Source organism: Cervus elaphus, chromosome 8, assembly GCF_910594005.1.
Source record: "Cervus elaphus chromosome 8, mCerEla1.1, whole genome shotgun sequence".
NCBI classification, from domain to species: Eukaryota; Metazoa; Chordata; class Mammalia; order Artiodactyla; family Cervidae; genus Cervus; species Cervus elaphus.
This window is the reverse complement of record NC_057822.1, coordinates 8,413,752-8,430,470: the sequence shown is the minus strand read 5'-3', so window position 1 is coordinate 8,430,470 and position 16,719 is coordinate 8,413,752. Positions and strand designations below refer to the sequence as shown.

Here is a 16,719-nt window from a genome sequence, read left to right as displayed (position 1 = left end):
GGAAGTAGTATAAATTGTCTGTTGTTTGTCCCCAAACAGCAAGACCATACTAAGAAGTCTTCTATAAGGCAGAGGCTATACAACAATTTAAAACACTGTTACCTGGAGACAAGATTAAATTCAGAAGTACAAAGACTGAAAACTGCTTAGTCAAACCACCTGGGCCATCTGTGCCACCAGCCAAGTCCCATCAAAGAAGAAAGTTGGCTGTTCTTAGCTTTTGCTATCTTTGTCCCTCATAAGAAAAACATAAAATCATAAAACATAAACACAGGATTTATAATGGCTAGAAAGTGGAATGAAGGCCAGTGACATTCTGCTCACCCATCAGCTTAAAACTAGAAAGAGATGAGTCACAAATACTCATATCACAGCCTACTAAAACACAATACTAATCAATATATTCACTGATGAACCAGAACATTATAAAGCCTATTTACCAACTATGTTGTCATCAACCTATACGCTCCTAAAATATTTCCCTAAGACCCAGAAGTGGTAATATAAGTTAGTTACTGGGTATGAATGTAAGTTAAACACTTCTCTGTGTAAGTGAATGAGTTAGAATTTCTTAAAGAACTTCTCTGCCCCTTCGAACCCCTACCCCCGCCGCCCCACCACCACCTTTGCTGAGGCAGGGCTACCATACTTGCTTAGTGCTTACTGGAAAAATCCTAATAAACATTTTCTACTTTTCCCCCAAGGCTCTTAAGTCTTCAACTATGCAGAACTGTATGAACAAACTAAGTTTTAAGTAATAACATTTTGGTGTGCCTGAAATAGCCAAATGAATTTAGAGAAGAAAAAAAAAAAAAAAGACTATTCAATAAATTACAGCATTCCCCAGATTTCCACTGTCCCCTGAAGAAAAGCTACCCCCACCTCTGCCCTCAGAACTTACCACCAAGGCCATGCCCACGCCTCAGACCTTCAAGCAGGCACCGGCGGCCTTTCCCCAGGGTAAGTTGATGTTTACATCCCCTATCTTAAGTTCTCCAATTTGAGGCTCTCGGGTCTGCTGGTGTCAACACAGGCCTATCCCAGGTTTATTCCTAAAGAGCAAATTCCCTGCTAGGGGGCTCTAGCGTGTCTGAAGCAGACTAACTCCCATGGAATCCTAATGAGAGTTGCATTCTTAGAGATTCTATAAACTTTCAAGGGTACCAGCAGATGGCCACCTTCTGTTCAGAAATAAATACACCCCTGTGTCTTTGGCAAGAGTAAGAATTTTTAAAACTCTTAAAACAGTATCTCTCAAAAAAAAAAAAAAAACAAAACAGTATCTCTCTAGAAGAAAGGAAATTAAACAAATTCTGAAATTCTAAGAGTTTCTTCTACAGATTTTTGCCAGAAGAGCAGAAAATTCAGCTCCAGGGCCAATCCTCGTGCCAACTTTAGATGTATATATATTTGAAACAAACAAAAACACAAGAATATGTAAAAAAATTTAAAAACCAGAACAAAAAAGCAGGTTGATATAACTTTTTTTAAAGCAGCACACTATTAATAGCAAAGGCAGAAGTCAAGAAACTTTGGTTCTGGTCCTTGTAACTGTCCCACCAGCTGGTTACTAGGACTAGTCATTTAATCTTCCAGGGCTTATTTACTTCACTGATGAAATGACAGGGCTGGGAAGGCTGGTCTAAATATCTCCATAACATTCTAAATTCTACTCAGTTTCGTTAAATGCATCTCTTCTAGGTAAAGTGTGGATACTTTTCCTTTACGACTCTTCACACCAAACATTATTCAAATACGTTAAAGAGTTGATATCTTACTAAGAGTAAGCACGAGAAACAAGAAAGATTAATCCGTCTTCAACACAAAAACAAAGAAAAAGTGGGATGAAAATAAAACAAAGAGACTTCTACTTCAACATTTCTACAGAATATGGATCACTTTACATTTTGCACCCAGTTTTAAATTCTCTCCCTTAACCAGGAAACTGAAACAAGTAACAAGTCCCAAACAAGAAACCCTGCAGTCTTGGGCTGTGTTTGAGAGGGAGCACTGTGCCAAGCACAGCAGTGCTGGCTCTTCTGCTTGCAGGCCCTGAGGCTACAGGAAAGCAGCTCAGGTGTTACACTCTGACCTACTGGACCTCAGACAGATCACTGAATGATCATACCGAACTGCCATGGAATATTCCACATCAAGTGAAAACCAGGGTTAGGCTAAGTTGGGAAAATGATTTCAATATAATTTAGGTGAAAAATCAGGACGAAAAAACTACACAAACGCTATGGCCACATCTATACAAATTCAGTTGATGAAAATACAACAAAAATTTAAGTGATTTGTGTCATATGTCTCCTTTTTTCCACCTAAATTTTCTATAATTTTTTGCACACTGAAAATATTTAAAAACTGACCACTTGGAGAAAAAAATTGAGCAAACCTCATTCTAATTTACATGATTCCTTTCTAACCCAGCACTTAGTTAAAATAACTGATCTTCCTCATTCCTTTTTTGTTTATATACAGAATTTTTTCCATGTCAAAATTAAAAATATTTTTGGCTACCAATATTTTAAGTCTGTCTCTAAATAACTTGGGTAAAGAATTCAGAAATCAAGCTGGCAGAAATTGGGTCATTTTGTAAGATACTTATTTCTCAAACCAAAAGATGCTTTAGCAAGTTGCCAAACTTTTCCTGGAAAGTGGCCTACAGGCAATGCTTATTGCCAAGTTCCTCACCTTCCCCAACCGTAGCAATCTACCAGCATACATTTTAGTTGCTGGCTAGGAACATCTTTGGCTTTGTAGGCAAAAGAGTTTCTGTCACAACTACTCAACTCTGCCACCATAAGCCAGCCACAGACACTACACAAATGGATGAGTGTGGCTACGTTTCAATAAAACTTATTTTACAAAAACAGTCAGTGGGCCAGCTTTGGCCTTTGTGCAGTCATCTGTCAGTCTGTGGTATACAGCACACTAGAGAACATGCTTGGAGCTTGGAGAGACAATGAAAAGACCTAAAGGACTGCTTCCTCCTTAACAGGGAACGACCATCAGACCTTACTTTGACAGCCATACCAATCTTCAAGACTTCTCTTTGAAAGTGGTATATTAATGAATTCCCCCCTGCAAATTCAATGAATTGGTTCCGCAAATATAGCAGTTTTCAACCATGTTATTGAGACACACATAGCTATGTGGAATGTGTTGCATTTACTACTAATAATACAACACTGGTTTTCAAGTGATTTTTAAAAAATTTATAAAAGGGACAATCAGTCTTATCCCTTTAGCCAGCCTGGACCTGTACACAGCCCTGGATGTACCTGCAAGAGCGAAGAACTCATGTACAGACTGTCGAAGAGACTTCGAGCGCAGCCTTTTCCATCTCAAGATAACAAATCCACTCTCTGGCTAACAGCTCAAACATGTCAGGTTTGGATCCGTTAGAGTCTTAACGTCAAAACATATATGAAGTCAAGGAAGATATATTTTCCTTTCATAAACTTTCATTTTTATCACAGAAAAACTTTAAAATGCATGAAAGATGAAAGAAAAACTAAAAGCCCCAATACTATCAAGGGGAAATAACTACTATTATCGTTTTGGCTCCTTTCCCGTCAAATTCTTTCTCTGTGTATATCAGAAAAACAAAATGCTTTCAGTAAGATTCCTCTCTACTTTCTTCATGAAATATTATAAGCACAATCCTATATTATGTCTTAAAATATGATTTTTAATGTCTGTATTAAAAATCCATCAAATAGATGGACTGTAAGTATTTAAGTTTCTCCCCATTGTTGGATATTTATATCATCTATTTTTTATAATATTACATGAAAAGTTGAAAATAATCCCATGGAAGCTTATGAAACTATTTAATATTTTATATTTATGTATTTGACAGCAGGTATCCCTAAAACAGAGTAATACTCTGGAGCCCTTCAGATCAAGGCACAGCAGAATACACATCAGTGACCACAGGAAGAGGGATACACCTCAGGAGCGGGCACAGGAGCACTGGACCCACAACTGGAAAACAGGCCATCCTTGAAATTCTTTACTAAAGGCAGATGAGGCAGTAGAGTTAACCAACATGACAAGTGGGGCTCAAGTGAGATGGTATCACAGGACTGAGCCTTGATTGCTCTCTCTTAACACCCAACAGAGGAAAATTGTTTTGACTTGACTGCTATTATTAAAATTGTGCAGGAGAGAGCATGTTAAAAAGCTGGTGGCAGATGTTTCATTTATAGCATATAGTAAATTTGTGAGATATTCCCTTTGACATAGAAGGTCAACTGATTGGTCTTTTTCCCCTGGGCAAATGAAAGACAGCTGTCTGCTAAGTGTTTTCTCCACAGGGCATGATGGGGCAGAATGTCAAAAACAACACACGTGAATGTCAGCCTGGCAGCAGTGGCAGCACAGTATGTTTCCAATAGTGGCCAAGGGCTACAAAACCTCTAGAGCCTCAAGGAGTAGAATCCACCTGTGTTTCCCTTTATCTAGCTGCCAATCAGAAAACTAAAACAAATTATTAATCTAATTCATATAGTTTATAATACTAGAAACTTTCCCTCATAAATTGTCTGCTCTGAAACAAGCCAAACAGGAACATGAGATAACTCAGTGGAGAGAGGGAGTCACAGCGGCCCTCTTGAGCTATGTACTTTTTAAAAATTCCATGAAATAATGCCATACACAGTAATACAGATGGATATAGAGATTATTATACTAAGAGAAGTCAGTCAGAGAAAGACAAATACCATATGATTTCATTTATATGTGGAATCTAAAATACGGCAAAATGAATGTATTTGCAAAACAGAAAGAGACACATAGACATAGAAAACAAACTTATGGTAATCAAAGAGGAAAGGGGGTAGGGGGATAAATTAGGAGTTTGGGATTAGCAGATACCAACTACTACATATAAAATAGATAAACAAAATTTTACTGTATAGCACAGAGGACTATATTCAATATCCTATAATAAACCATAATGGAAAAGAATATGAAAAAGAATGTAGAGATATATGTATAACTAAATCACTTTGCTGCACACCAGAACCTAACACAACACTGTAAATCAATTACACTCCAATTTTAAAAAATAATATAGAGAAAAAAAATTAAAAAGCTCCAGTTCAGATCTCAATTTCCAAATTGAAAGATATGAAGTAAAAGACTCTTGAGAGTCCCTTGAACTGCAAGGGGATCAAACCAGTCAAGCAATCAGTCCTGAATATTCATTGGAAGGACTGATGCTGAAGCTTCAATACTCTGGCCACCTGATGCAAAAAACTGACTCATTAGAAAAGACCCTGATGCCGGGAAAGATTCAAGCCAGGAGGAGAAGGAGACGACAGAGGATGAAGTGGTTGGTGGCATCACCAACTCGACTGACATGAGTTTGAGCAAACTCCAGGAGTTGATGATGGACAGGGAGGCCCAGCGTGCTGCAGTCCATGGGGTCGCAAAGAGTCAGACATGACTGAACAACTAAACTGACTGACTGATGAAGTAAAAGGAATGTATGTGTATTTTATAAAATACGTAAAAGATAGAAAAATGAAGTCTGAGCCAATCAAGGTAATACAACAATGTTTAACTTAAACATGGGAAAAGAAACATTTCTAATTAAAATCTATATCTAACACTGTACAGTTGACCCTTGAACAATATGCAGATTACTCCCAGTGTAATTTATAGTTGGCCCTCCATATCCATGGTTCCTCCACATCCGCAAACTCAACCAACTAGGGGCTATGTAGTACTGCCGTATTTACTACTGAAAAACACATATAAGTGGTCCCACGCAGTTCAAACCCGTGTTGTTCAAGGATTAACTGCATTTACCTATGGAATTTTTAGAAAGATTATTTTTTGTACCTGTCTGACAAAGATTTGCATGAACAGGCCACAAACTCTTCTTTTCGTGACTATGCCACATGATCTTTGGATATGCAAATAGAAAAAAGACTAAAGATACGCCTCTCAAAACCACCAGAAGAATCAAGTTATGTGTAAATCTGTCAAGTGTGGGAAGTAATCACTATCACCTCACACTGAGAACACTGGAAAGGGCTGGAGTCAATGCTCCTGGACAATGGCGCGGGTGACCAACAGACCCGTGGGGAAGAAACACTAAACGTCTCAACACCACAGAGTTCACTGTCACAGTATCTGATCACAAACAATCCCTGCAGGCCTACTCGGAAATACGCTTCTCGAGACCCAAGTCCAGCCTACGGGAAGTGTGGTGAGGACACAGCGCCCCTTACCTCACCAGCGCGTCCGGCTTGCTCAGCTGGTTATTAGGGATGCAGTTCTCCATTAGGTCCTTGTGAGCGCTCGGGCTCTTGCTGGCGCATTTCTGCTTCTTCTCATTTTTACTAGATGAGGAAGGGATGCTCCCGTTCGTGGCGCTGTGACTTCGAGGTGAGGAGTTCACAACTCCACTGGCGTTTTTGTAGTTTTTTGAGGAAGCAGTGCATGAGTCCTCTTTCAAGAGATTTTCTGTACTTCCCACAAGATCATTATTTAATCTTTTACTATTGATATGGTTTTCCATATACTCAATTTCTTGTATTTTAGAGTCTACAGGTTGTAGAATATTGTTGTTATTTATTCCAAGGTTGTGTTTTTTGGCATCTTTGTCTTTTTCTTTCCCTTTTTCTCGGTATTCTATCTCTGGCAAAGTTGTAGAGAGTTTTTTGTTGGCTGGGATACCTCCATTGTGGTGTATGAGGATTGAGGAATCCATATCAGGTAATCCTTTGGCTGCTACAATACCAAAAACAAACCAACAAGCAAAAAAAAAAAAAAAAAACCCCACACTGGAATATTTAGTTGTAAAAAAACAAAATGGATTGATTCAACAAACTGCATCATCTACACTTAGAAACACACTACATTAAGTTGCAAGCTCATTCAGAAGCAATAACCATACCACATTATGCTAACTTCGAAAGCAAGGCCAAAAAAATTTGAGAAGCTGCACATTTAGAAAATCACCATCATTTCTAAACACCAAGTCATTAAAGTTCTGACCTTGAAAAGAATATGAGGATTTTACAATTAAGTTATACCTCACTTATCAGTCAAATCAAACTTGTCTCTCACTGGGGTGACAGGACATAGGCAGATCATAATCTTAAAAGGCCACATTTAAAAAGATGCTTGGATTAAGCAAATTTAATAACTTTACTGAAAAGAAAGATTAAATGAAACAAACAGGTGTGATGTTAGCATACAGAGCACCTATCCTTTGTCTTGCCTCTATTGTTAAAGTAATAAGTCTGTTATCATTTACTAGGACGCTTTACAATGAATTTTCAGTATAGGTCTACATATTCAACTCGACAAAGTGTATTTGAAGAGAGAATTTTGCACCACACCAGAGAACAAGATTTTGTCATGTATCAACTAAAAACAAAAACCAAAGAAAACTGGTATTGCTGTCTGTTTACTTATTGAATTGGTTACATATTCATGAGAGAGGTTGTATTAGAAAAACGTCATTCTAAGATCCATGTTACATTATACAAACCATTTAAAATAAAACCTAGCCATGTTTGCTCTATTTAGAAGAATTCTGATTTGTAAAACAATTTTGTGTTTACATCTCTATCTGGCTTATACTTGGCTTGCTTCAATTACAAATGCACATATTTACATATACTACTGTCACTGAGAATAAATATTTTAAAATCTTCATAACAAAATATTAAAATAGAAAATAAACTATAAAAGGAAATGAAATAAATTTTAAAAATAAACATATTTAAAAGCACATGGTCTTAAGACACTAGGCAGAAAACATCATACATATTCTGTATTTCATGACCAAGTAAAGCAACAGTCCTAAAGAGGAACACCAGAAAACACAAAAAGCCATGGTAATTTTCCAAAGCCCTAGCAACTTTTCTGAAAAAATACTACTGACAAACAAACTAATAACTAACCTATTGAGCCAACAGCTTTAGAGTAAAGCCCTACCTTCCTCAGCCTCTTTTTCTTGCTTCTGTAGCATCTGTTGCTCCGGAGGGAGGGCTTGTTGAAGAAGCTGCATGTAAAATTCGTTCTCTTTTTGCACTTCTTTTTGCTTCCTCAACCGCATTTTGTAGCTTACGTAACTTTTGAAGCCAAAGCCCAAAGTCACCACAGGGTATCCAATACTACAAAGAAAACAGTTCTGCTAGTAAATGTAAGTTAAGAAAACAAGCAACACATGCATCAAGCACATGAGGACCCTATGGCTGATTCACCACCACAGATGATGATAAGAGCTGAGCACTCAGTAAACACAAATAAATATGGCTGGTGTGGAAATCAGGCAGCTAGCATGCAGAACAAATTCCTATGGAACAGCAGGACCGTTGGACCATAAGAAGCTGCTCATTAGGCCCTGGCAATCTTCAAATACACTCAAGAGTTACCACAGGGACTGTTGGATACAGTGGCTAAAGTCTTTGATTAACATGGAACCTGCCTCATGCATGGTTAGGACTTAGGGATCTGCATTTTTTTTTTTTTCTTTTTTTTCATCTTGCCGACCCCTATCTGCATGTTTTTGAAAACTAAAAAGGTAGAGATTTTATGAGTGGTCATAAGGAAACATTGCAAGCATTAAAATCAAACACATCATTTGGTTTTCAATACTAGAAGGCAGGGTCAAATTCAGGTGACTCATCATCTTACTGCCTGAGAAATGCCTGTCACCAGCTATTTCTGGAAAATTAGTTCACAAACACTCTATCAAACATAAATTAAGAATCGTTTAACCAAGTATCTGATATTATCAGAGCCAACATTTGTTTTGCACCAACAAGTTAAACCAGCTGTACTTAAAACTCTAATCTCTGGGACAAAAATCTGAAATATTTTCGTTCAAGCCATCAGTCTAATATTGTTTCAAAGCCTCTGAAAACACTGTCTGTCAAAACTTTTCTTAAGCTTCATTAATGCTGTTGTTTAGTCGCTAAGTCATGTCCGACTCTCTTGCAACCCCACAGACTATATAGCCTGCCAGGCTCCTCTGTCCATGGGATTTCCCAAGCAAGAATACTGGAGTGGGTTGCCATTTTCTTCTCCAGAGGATCTTCCTAACCCAGGGATCGAACCTGCGTCTCCTGCATCTCCTGCATTGCAAGAGGATTCTTTACCGCCACCAGGGAAGTCTCATTAACATTAAAACTTATAATTTATCAATTATAATTAGTCTAAATGTGATCACACCACAAATTTATAGTGACAAGTTTATTGACCAAGTCTATTTAATTCACTTGTTTGTGAAGATTTTAAATATATTGGTAACTATTTTTTGGTTGGTTCTTATTTGTTTTGGTTTCTACCATAAATATTAGCAAAAATTGGTATATTTGAAAGAAATATACAGTTAAGTGGTAATTTCTATAACAGATATAAACAAAAATCAAGCTTATTTTAAAAAAATGTTTCATGGTTTAAGGTTAAAAATAATAGTCCTTAAAAATTATTAATAATATTATCTTGCTTTTGTAAACATGCAAAGGAAATTTTAAAATCATTTAAGCTCCATGAAATAGTCATATATTTCAAGACTTTTTGGAATCATCATTGATTACAATAAAAACAGATAACAAGTATCAGACACTTATGTACATGGACCTAATTAAACACTTTACATATATCACTTCATTTCATCTTTCCCATGACATTCCATGAGACAGCTTCCCAATATATAGGTAAGAGAACTAAGGCTTAGAGAGGGTGACGTGTCCAAAGCACAAAGCTGTTAGGGGGCAGAGCTGGGATTCAAACACTCATCTCCCTGACTAGAGGGCTCATGTTCTTTACCACCCCATGTTATGTTGTCTTCTGAACTCGTATAATATCTCTAAGAAAAAATTTACAATTAAATTTACCATTCTACATTGAAAACACTGAACAGGATTACAGATTAAGAATATACATAATACTCACCAGTGAGCAGCAAATGGGCGACAAAGGTCTACATGAAAATTTTTGAGATCTTTAAATCTAATTGCTGCTTCAATATAAACAAAGAGTATCCAGAGGGATACTGTGGGCAAACACACTCCCCTTTCTGTGGGAAAGCAGCAGAGAGACAAGCATCAATGAAACATTAGCTAATATAACAGATGGATTGTTTGGGAGACTGGTTCAACAACAGTAAGTTTAAGACTTTGAAACTAATTAAAAAGCAATTTGATCCAAATTGAAAGCTTTCCTATGACAAAACATGCTATGGAATCACAGACAAAAATAAAAAATAGTATTCTGGCAGAAAATATTTACAACATATGTAAAACAAAGAAATCATAGCCCTAGCATGCAAAGACCTCCTACAAATCAATAAAAAAGGCAACTGAAGAAAAAAAATTGGAAGTTATAAAAGAAAAAAAAGTGTGTGTGTGTGTGTGTGTGCGCGCTCAGTGACTCAGTTATAGACAGTTTAAAAACATGTGAAAAGATGTCAACTTCCCTACTGCTTAGGGAGATAAAAATTTTTAAATGAGACTCGATTATTTTAACCTATCAGATAAAGCCAAAATTTTGAAGATGGGTAATAGTACAGGGAAGATGTGTGAACGGCTTCCCTCTCATTCTTAGCAAGAATATAAATTGGGGTAACTTTGTTATAAGGCAATTTGGCAGTATAATTAAAAATACTTATACCTTTGACCCAGAAATTCCAATTCCAGGAATCTATCCTATAGACATATAAAAGAGCCCTGGAATAAATGTATAAGAATGTTCATACATTATTATAAAGTAATTAGCCTCCAACTAATAAAAATAAATGAAAAAAAAAAAGAATCTTCAATGTATTATTTGCAATAGCAAAAACTAGAATTTGGAATTAACTTAAATGCCTATCAATAGGAACTGCTGAATTATAATAAATCTATATAATGAAATATCATGCAACTTTTCAAAAGGATGAAGACCTGTATTACTATAGAATGATATGTAAAAAAAAAAAACAATTTTTAAAGAATGAATTACAGCACTAAGAAATGTTTCTGACATTCAAGTATTATTCAAAAAAGTTTTCTTTCTTAACTACAAGTTCATATTCCTTTTGTAATTAAAAACAATTTTCAACAGATGAAAAAGCAATTTGCAATAGAATAAACAAGACTCAAATAATCAGATAATTTTCACTGGATTTTAGAGTCAAAGTTTGTAGGCTAGGTCCATCCATGTGAGGACATGACTAATAAGGGAGTATTTTATGAAGATGGAACACAAAGACATGAGAGCTATAACTCTGGAAAGATCCCCTTTGAGAGTGTATAAAGCAAGCCAGTTACAGAACAGACAAATGGAGGGAAAACTCAGTGACCTGAAGGACTAGAAGGCTTTTTTCTAAGACTCTTTGGAACGGATGAAACAGAAGAAAAATTACAGAATCTTGGGACTAGAAAAACTAGTCCCAAAGATTAGTCCCACTTAGTCCAACTTCCTTATTTTATGGAAGAGCAAAGTGAGGCCCAGAGTTTATATAAATTGTGTCCAAATTCACAGAAACAATACTGAATCTGCTTCTAAGGAGAATTCAAGTCCCCAAAGACCTAGTCCATAAGATAAGACAAAGTCCTGTGAAAACAGCTAATGGCTTCAACCATTCTTATAGATTTAATAAATCAAAAAAAGGGTATTTTTGCAAGGTAGAAAGACAAAAGGCAATCCTTAGGATTATCCATTTTCAAATTCATTTCAAAATACATTTCAAAAAATTTACATTCTGTAAATATCTAATTTCTATATTAAATTCTAAAGTTATCATAAACAAAATAAGCATATTACAGGAAAAAATAGAAAAATTTGGACATATTACTCATATTCCTACATCTAAATAAATAAAACCACACTGAAAATATTTTTGAACTAGTTTAATAGTTCAATAGTTTAATGTTGTACATACAGTTTTATATCCTGTTTTCTCCCTCTTAACAATAAGGAAAAACTAATGACATAATATTTTCATGCTCTTGTGGCAATATATATAGTTTCATCAACCATTCCTAACATTCTTTTTAAAAATGTTAAATTTTAACAATGAAAGAGAAATTGATCCCAACCTATAAAAATTGCACTCATATTTACTGGGCCTAATAAGAACACAGGGTTTGTTCTGTTTGCTCACTAACCACTCTGAATTAAAATGCATTTCATAACTTAGGTATTCCAACATGCATTTCTGAGCCTAGAGCTAAAGAGAGACCAATATCATTTATTACATTAGCTTCATTGCTGCCTTGTGGGTCACCCACTGAATTCCAATTCTATTAATAGTTACATGAGTAGCTTTTTCTCAACTAATAAGACACTATTAAAGCAACTTAGAAAATCATTATAGTTCATCAGAGTCACAGATTATCTGAGCTGGAAGGTTCCTTTAATTATTATCTAGATCACTCCACCCTCATATGACAGAAAAAAAGCTGAGACCTAGAGAGAATAAGTGTAAATAGCAACTCACTCGAAACTGAGGCCCAGGACAAGAAAATACAAGTAAAACCTGGTATATAGAAAAATCACTTTAACTAGAGGAAAGCAGACTAAGGAAGAAGCATGCTAGCTTATAAATTCAGTCAGATATGAGAGAGTGCTAAAGATGGAGAAAACCATGCTCACAGCAGATACTTCAAAAATACAGCTGAATTGTGTCTCCTAACATGGGACAACATCATCCTTCTAGCATTTAGAGAAGAGGATGAATGCTGCTCCAGAGAGCTTTTATTAGTTGGTGCTCTTTCAATGGTCAAAATGCTACAGGTTACAGCTGGGCCTCGGAATCAAGTTTCATGCAGCTTTCGCAGACAAGTGCGACATCCCCACATGTCTGTGGGCCAGTCCTCACATCCCCATGTGTCCTATGTGCAGGCTTCGTAGTGGACTGGAATTATTAAAACATCTCATCTCATCTTAGTTTGTAATAGCATAAGAATAGCTCTAAGAAGAAGGGAGGTGACTATGTAGTTTCACTCAAGCCAGAACACACCTGAAATGTACACTGTGGTTTAGAGAGCCACTAAGAACTAGGGAGACCAAAATGGTGAAAGTGCTTAAAATAACATACAAGGAAAAGCTGATGAAATCAGAGATGCTTTGTCTACAGAAAAGAACATGAGAGGATATGACAGTGGGTTTTAGTCTAAAGAAATGTTAACATGGACGGAAGAGTACACCTATTCAGTGTGGCTCTAACACAGGGGTCCAATGTTTGGATTAGAGGGATGGTCTGTAAGCCTGCTGAAATTGAAAAAAATATATATTCTGTATATTCCCATCTATTTTTCTGCAGAAAGCACTTTCTCAACTCGAAGTGATCAGTGCACCCCAAGACAGTCAAGATATTCTGGGTCAAAAGTGTAAGGAGGAAAATTCTGGCTCAGTACAAGGAAGAATTTTCTATTCCAACTGCCCCAAAACGACACTAGTAAGTTTCTTGCATTGTAGATTTTCAATCAGAGATTAAAACACCATGTGCCAGCAATGCTGTGGGGATTCTTACACTAAATAAAGGTTCAACTAAATGACTTCTGACATTCCTTTCAATGCTAAAGCTGCAGGAACATTTTTCTTATTTGGCACATGGCTGTCTTCAAGTCTACCTAAATAATAATTGCTTTAATTTTTTAAAAAATATGGATACTTCATAATGAGAGTTGGTAATTGAAATGACTATAATCAAAATATCAAATCATAAAGGCTTAAACTTTTGATTTAACAAAAAAGAAACATACTTTAAAGGTACACTATAATCTCGTATGAAAAGGAATCTTTATAAAATGTCCACATTAAACTCAATTCTAAATAATCTATTCAAGGAAATCACATTTGAGAAGTGTGAATCTAAGATTTCGATCCATCTAAGAAACCATTAAGACTTACCTGTGTGCCATACGTATTGAACCCACACATATGTACTAGCAGCAAAAAAAAGCCATTGAATGGGGATAAATAGCAGACATATTATATTTGACGTGAATGCTACACAAACAAAAAATACTGAGAAGGCCTAAAGGGAAAGACAAAATAAAAAGCACATATTAGAAGTGTTCATTTCAAACAGAGATTATTAAAAGCACGTTGAACAAAATCTCTGAAGCTGCTACGCAATAACTACAGAGCACATTACAGGAAATTTTAAATATTTTAAATCACCCATATAAAAAGATGTGGTTAATTTAGCATTGAAGAGTAATCCTATTTATGGCCTCAAATCATGAAGAATTGGACCAGAACAAATGGAGGTTGATTCACAGTGAGTTTATTTGGATTACACAGGTGGGTTACCTAAAAGAAACAGAATTTAACACAGAAAATTCTCCTCTCTCCTCATAAAACATTACTAAATAGCCTCATTCTTAAAGGATAGGCTGTTGGAACACAGATGAAACCCAACTGTGGTTAAGAATAGCGCAGATGTCCAACAATGCAGCTTCCTCTGGATACAGCATTATCTATTGCTAACAGGACATGAGCCCGAAACCACCTTTTCAAGGCATGGATTTGCTCTGACCAGAGTACCAGGCCTGGGGAGAAGAGTTACAGGTTTAAGATGTGACTCTGGAACACAACAGAACTACAGGTCAATCAAGGGAGCAAGTCAAGGGCCTGTGCCCTTGCTCTAATCCAGCAGTTCTCCAAACACGGTCTGCGGATCCCTGGGGATTTCTGAGATCCTTTCAGAAGTCTTCCAAGTAAAATAATTTCATAATAATACTAAGGCATTATCTCTTTCACACTCATTTACTCAGGAGTATGGTGGTGTCTTCTAGAATACATGACATTGATATTCACTGATTAAAATCATTGATTACATGACACATGATATTGGTAATAACTGAGTTTAGAAGTAGATATGAAAATCAGTTGTCTTCTATTAAGCCAAACATTAGAGAGGTTTTCAAAAATGTAGTCAAATCTTTTCATTTCTTTTCTGTTTTGGAATATACAGTTAGTTTTCATTTTAAAATTTAATGTGTATTAACATGTATTAACATGTGTATTAACATGTAATGGGTTTATTATTGTTATTTTAAGTGACTGAAGTATTAAATTTTTATTTTAAATTAGAATTTTATTTTAAATAAAATTTAAAAATTTTATTTAAATTAAAAAAGCATCAAAGTTTTTTCTAGATTTCATTTCTAATATAGTAAATATGGGTAAATGTAACCCACACAAATAAAAGCCTTCTGGAGTCCTCAACAGTTGTTAAGAGTGTCAATGGTCCCGAGCACACAAAGTTTGAGAACCACTGTTCTAACTCTAACCCGATCACTAAGCCAGAGGCCCCAGAGGTACTTCAGAGCAGGGCTGGGTAGGTAATTACTGCTTCCCCGGCTACTCTGCCTCTCCCTCCTGAACGCCTACCTCCCTCCCCTTCTTTTCACTGGAATGGGAGAGGAGGAGGGAGTTTAATGATTTGATCAGTGGATTTAGACAAAGTGGCCTGAAAGGGCAGTTTCAGCCCACAGACTCTGTTAGCTCAATACAGTCACCTAAGTATTGCTAATAAAACCTACTTTAAACAGTTTCACTAGCAGTTATTGAAGACTTTCTGAGAGGGGTAATTAAATCCTTTATACTTTAAAAACATGTATTAATAAACATACCAGTCCCTGGTATCTGAAGGAATCATAGACGCTTCTGATGAAAAGCCAAAATGGCCATAGGTACTCAAATCTGAATTCAAGGACAAAATCTGCCAGGAGGACAAGTGCCCACACCACCAGGAACTTCAGGTATAAAAATGTACTGCAAAATATGAAAATAAAGAATTCAAGGTCATTGGTGAAGAACTAGAAAATGAAAATGCACTACTTTATTTAAAAGAGAAAAATATCTTTCTATACTATGAAAACAATGGAGATAAAAGACAAAAAGAGATGCTGCCATGGCCCATGTAAATTTTAAAAGCTCTGGTATTCATTCTGAGACCCACAACTATCAAAATAAGATGACCCAAAATGCTTAATTCCATTTAAGATGGAAAAAGCCCATTTAAATTTCACCACTATTTTAAAATGTGCTAAGTGTCTGACTTCAAAACACTGCAACACTCTCAAAATTACAGCTTTCAAGCTGTTCATCATTAGAAGAAATGTCATGGTTGAGCAACTTCAAATTTGCTGTTTCCCCACCCCTCTACATCTGTTTGAAGTCTTTGAAATTCTTGATGCGCATCCCTACATGCTTGAAGAATTCTTTTTCTCCCCTCTTTCTCCTCTTACTTCTCTCTATAGTATTCATCTGCATTAACCAAACAAAAACCACATAACTTCCCCAAATAGACAGACATTAACTTAGGGAGCAGATGCCAATCACTTCTAAGGGCTATGAGGGTATCAAAATGTACATTAAAGGAAAAACCTTAAAGGATCCCAGCATTGCCCTAGCTGAGATGCTAATGTGTCCTCCCACTTCCCTTTGGACTTTTGTGAAGTAGGAACACACTTTGATAAGCCAGTCAGAATGCATTTCTAACCACTGTACAATCTCAAAGCAGAGTGAGGGCCTGGATTAAAAAAAAAACACACAGTTTTCATATAATCTAAAAACGCATTCTTTGAATGGGTCTCATACAACTAATGAGTTGTATTAAAGATAATGGAGCTTTCAAACTCTGCCTATTAATAAAAGTCTCTAAGGTCTTTAAGTCTAAGGTCTTTAGTTTGATCAGTTCTACAGCAGGTTAAATATAGGTATTTCAAAAAAAGATTTTCCAAGATA

At 36.1% G+C, this 16,719-nt stretch overlaps 1 protein-coding gene across 1 annotated transcript in view; it reads right to left on the bottom strand.

Moving 5' to 3' along the window:
* The window catches only part of MACO1 (macoilin 1), a 65,760-nt gene that overhangs the window by 35,302 nt on the left and 13,739 nt on the right, over window positions 1-16,719 (bottom strand). The window contains exons 2-6 of the mRNA XM_043909283.1: window positions 15,603-15,744; window positions 13,873-13,999; window positions 9,931-10,054; window positions 7,966-8,144; window positions 6,249-6,750 (exon numbers count right to left, since the gene is read on the bottom strand). Of these exons, the coding sequence (XP_043765218.1) occupies window positions 6,249-6,750; window positions 7,966-8,144; window positions 9,931-10,054; window positions 13,873-13,999; window positions 15,603-15,744 (1,074 nt within the window). The remainder of the gene's footprint in view (window positions 1-6,248; window positions 6,751-7,965; window positions 8,145-9,930; window positions 10,055-13,872; window positions 14,000-15,602; window positions 15,745-16,719) is intronic.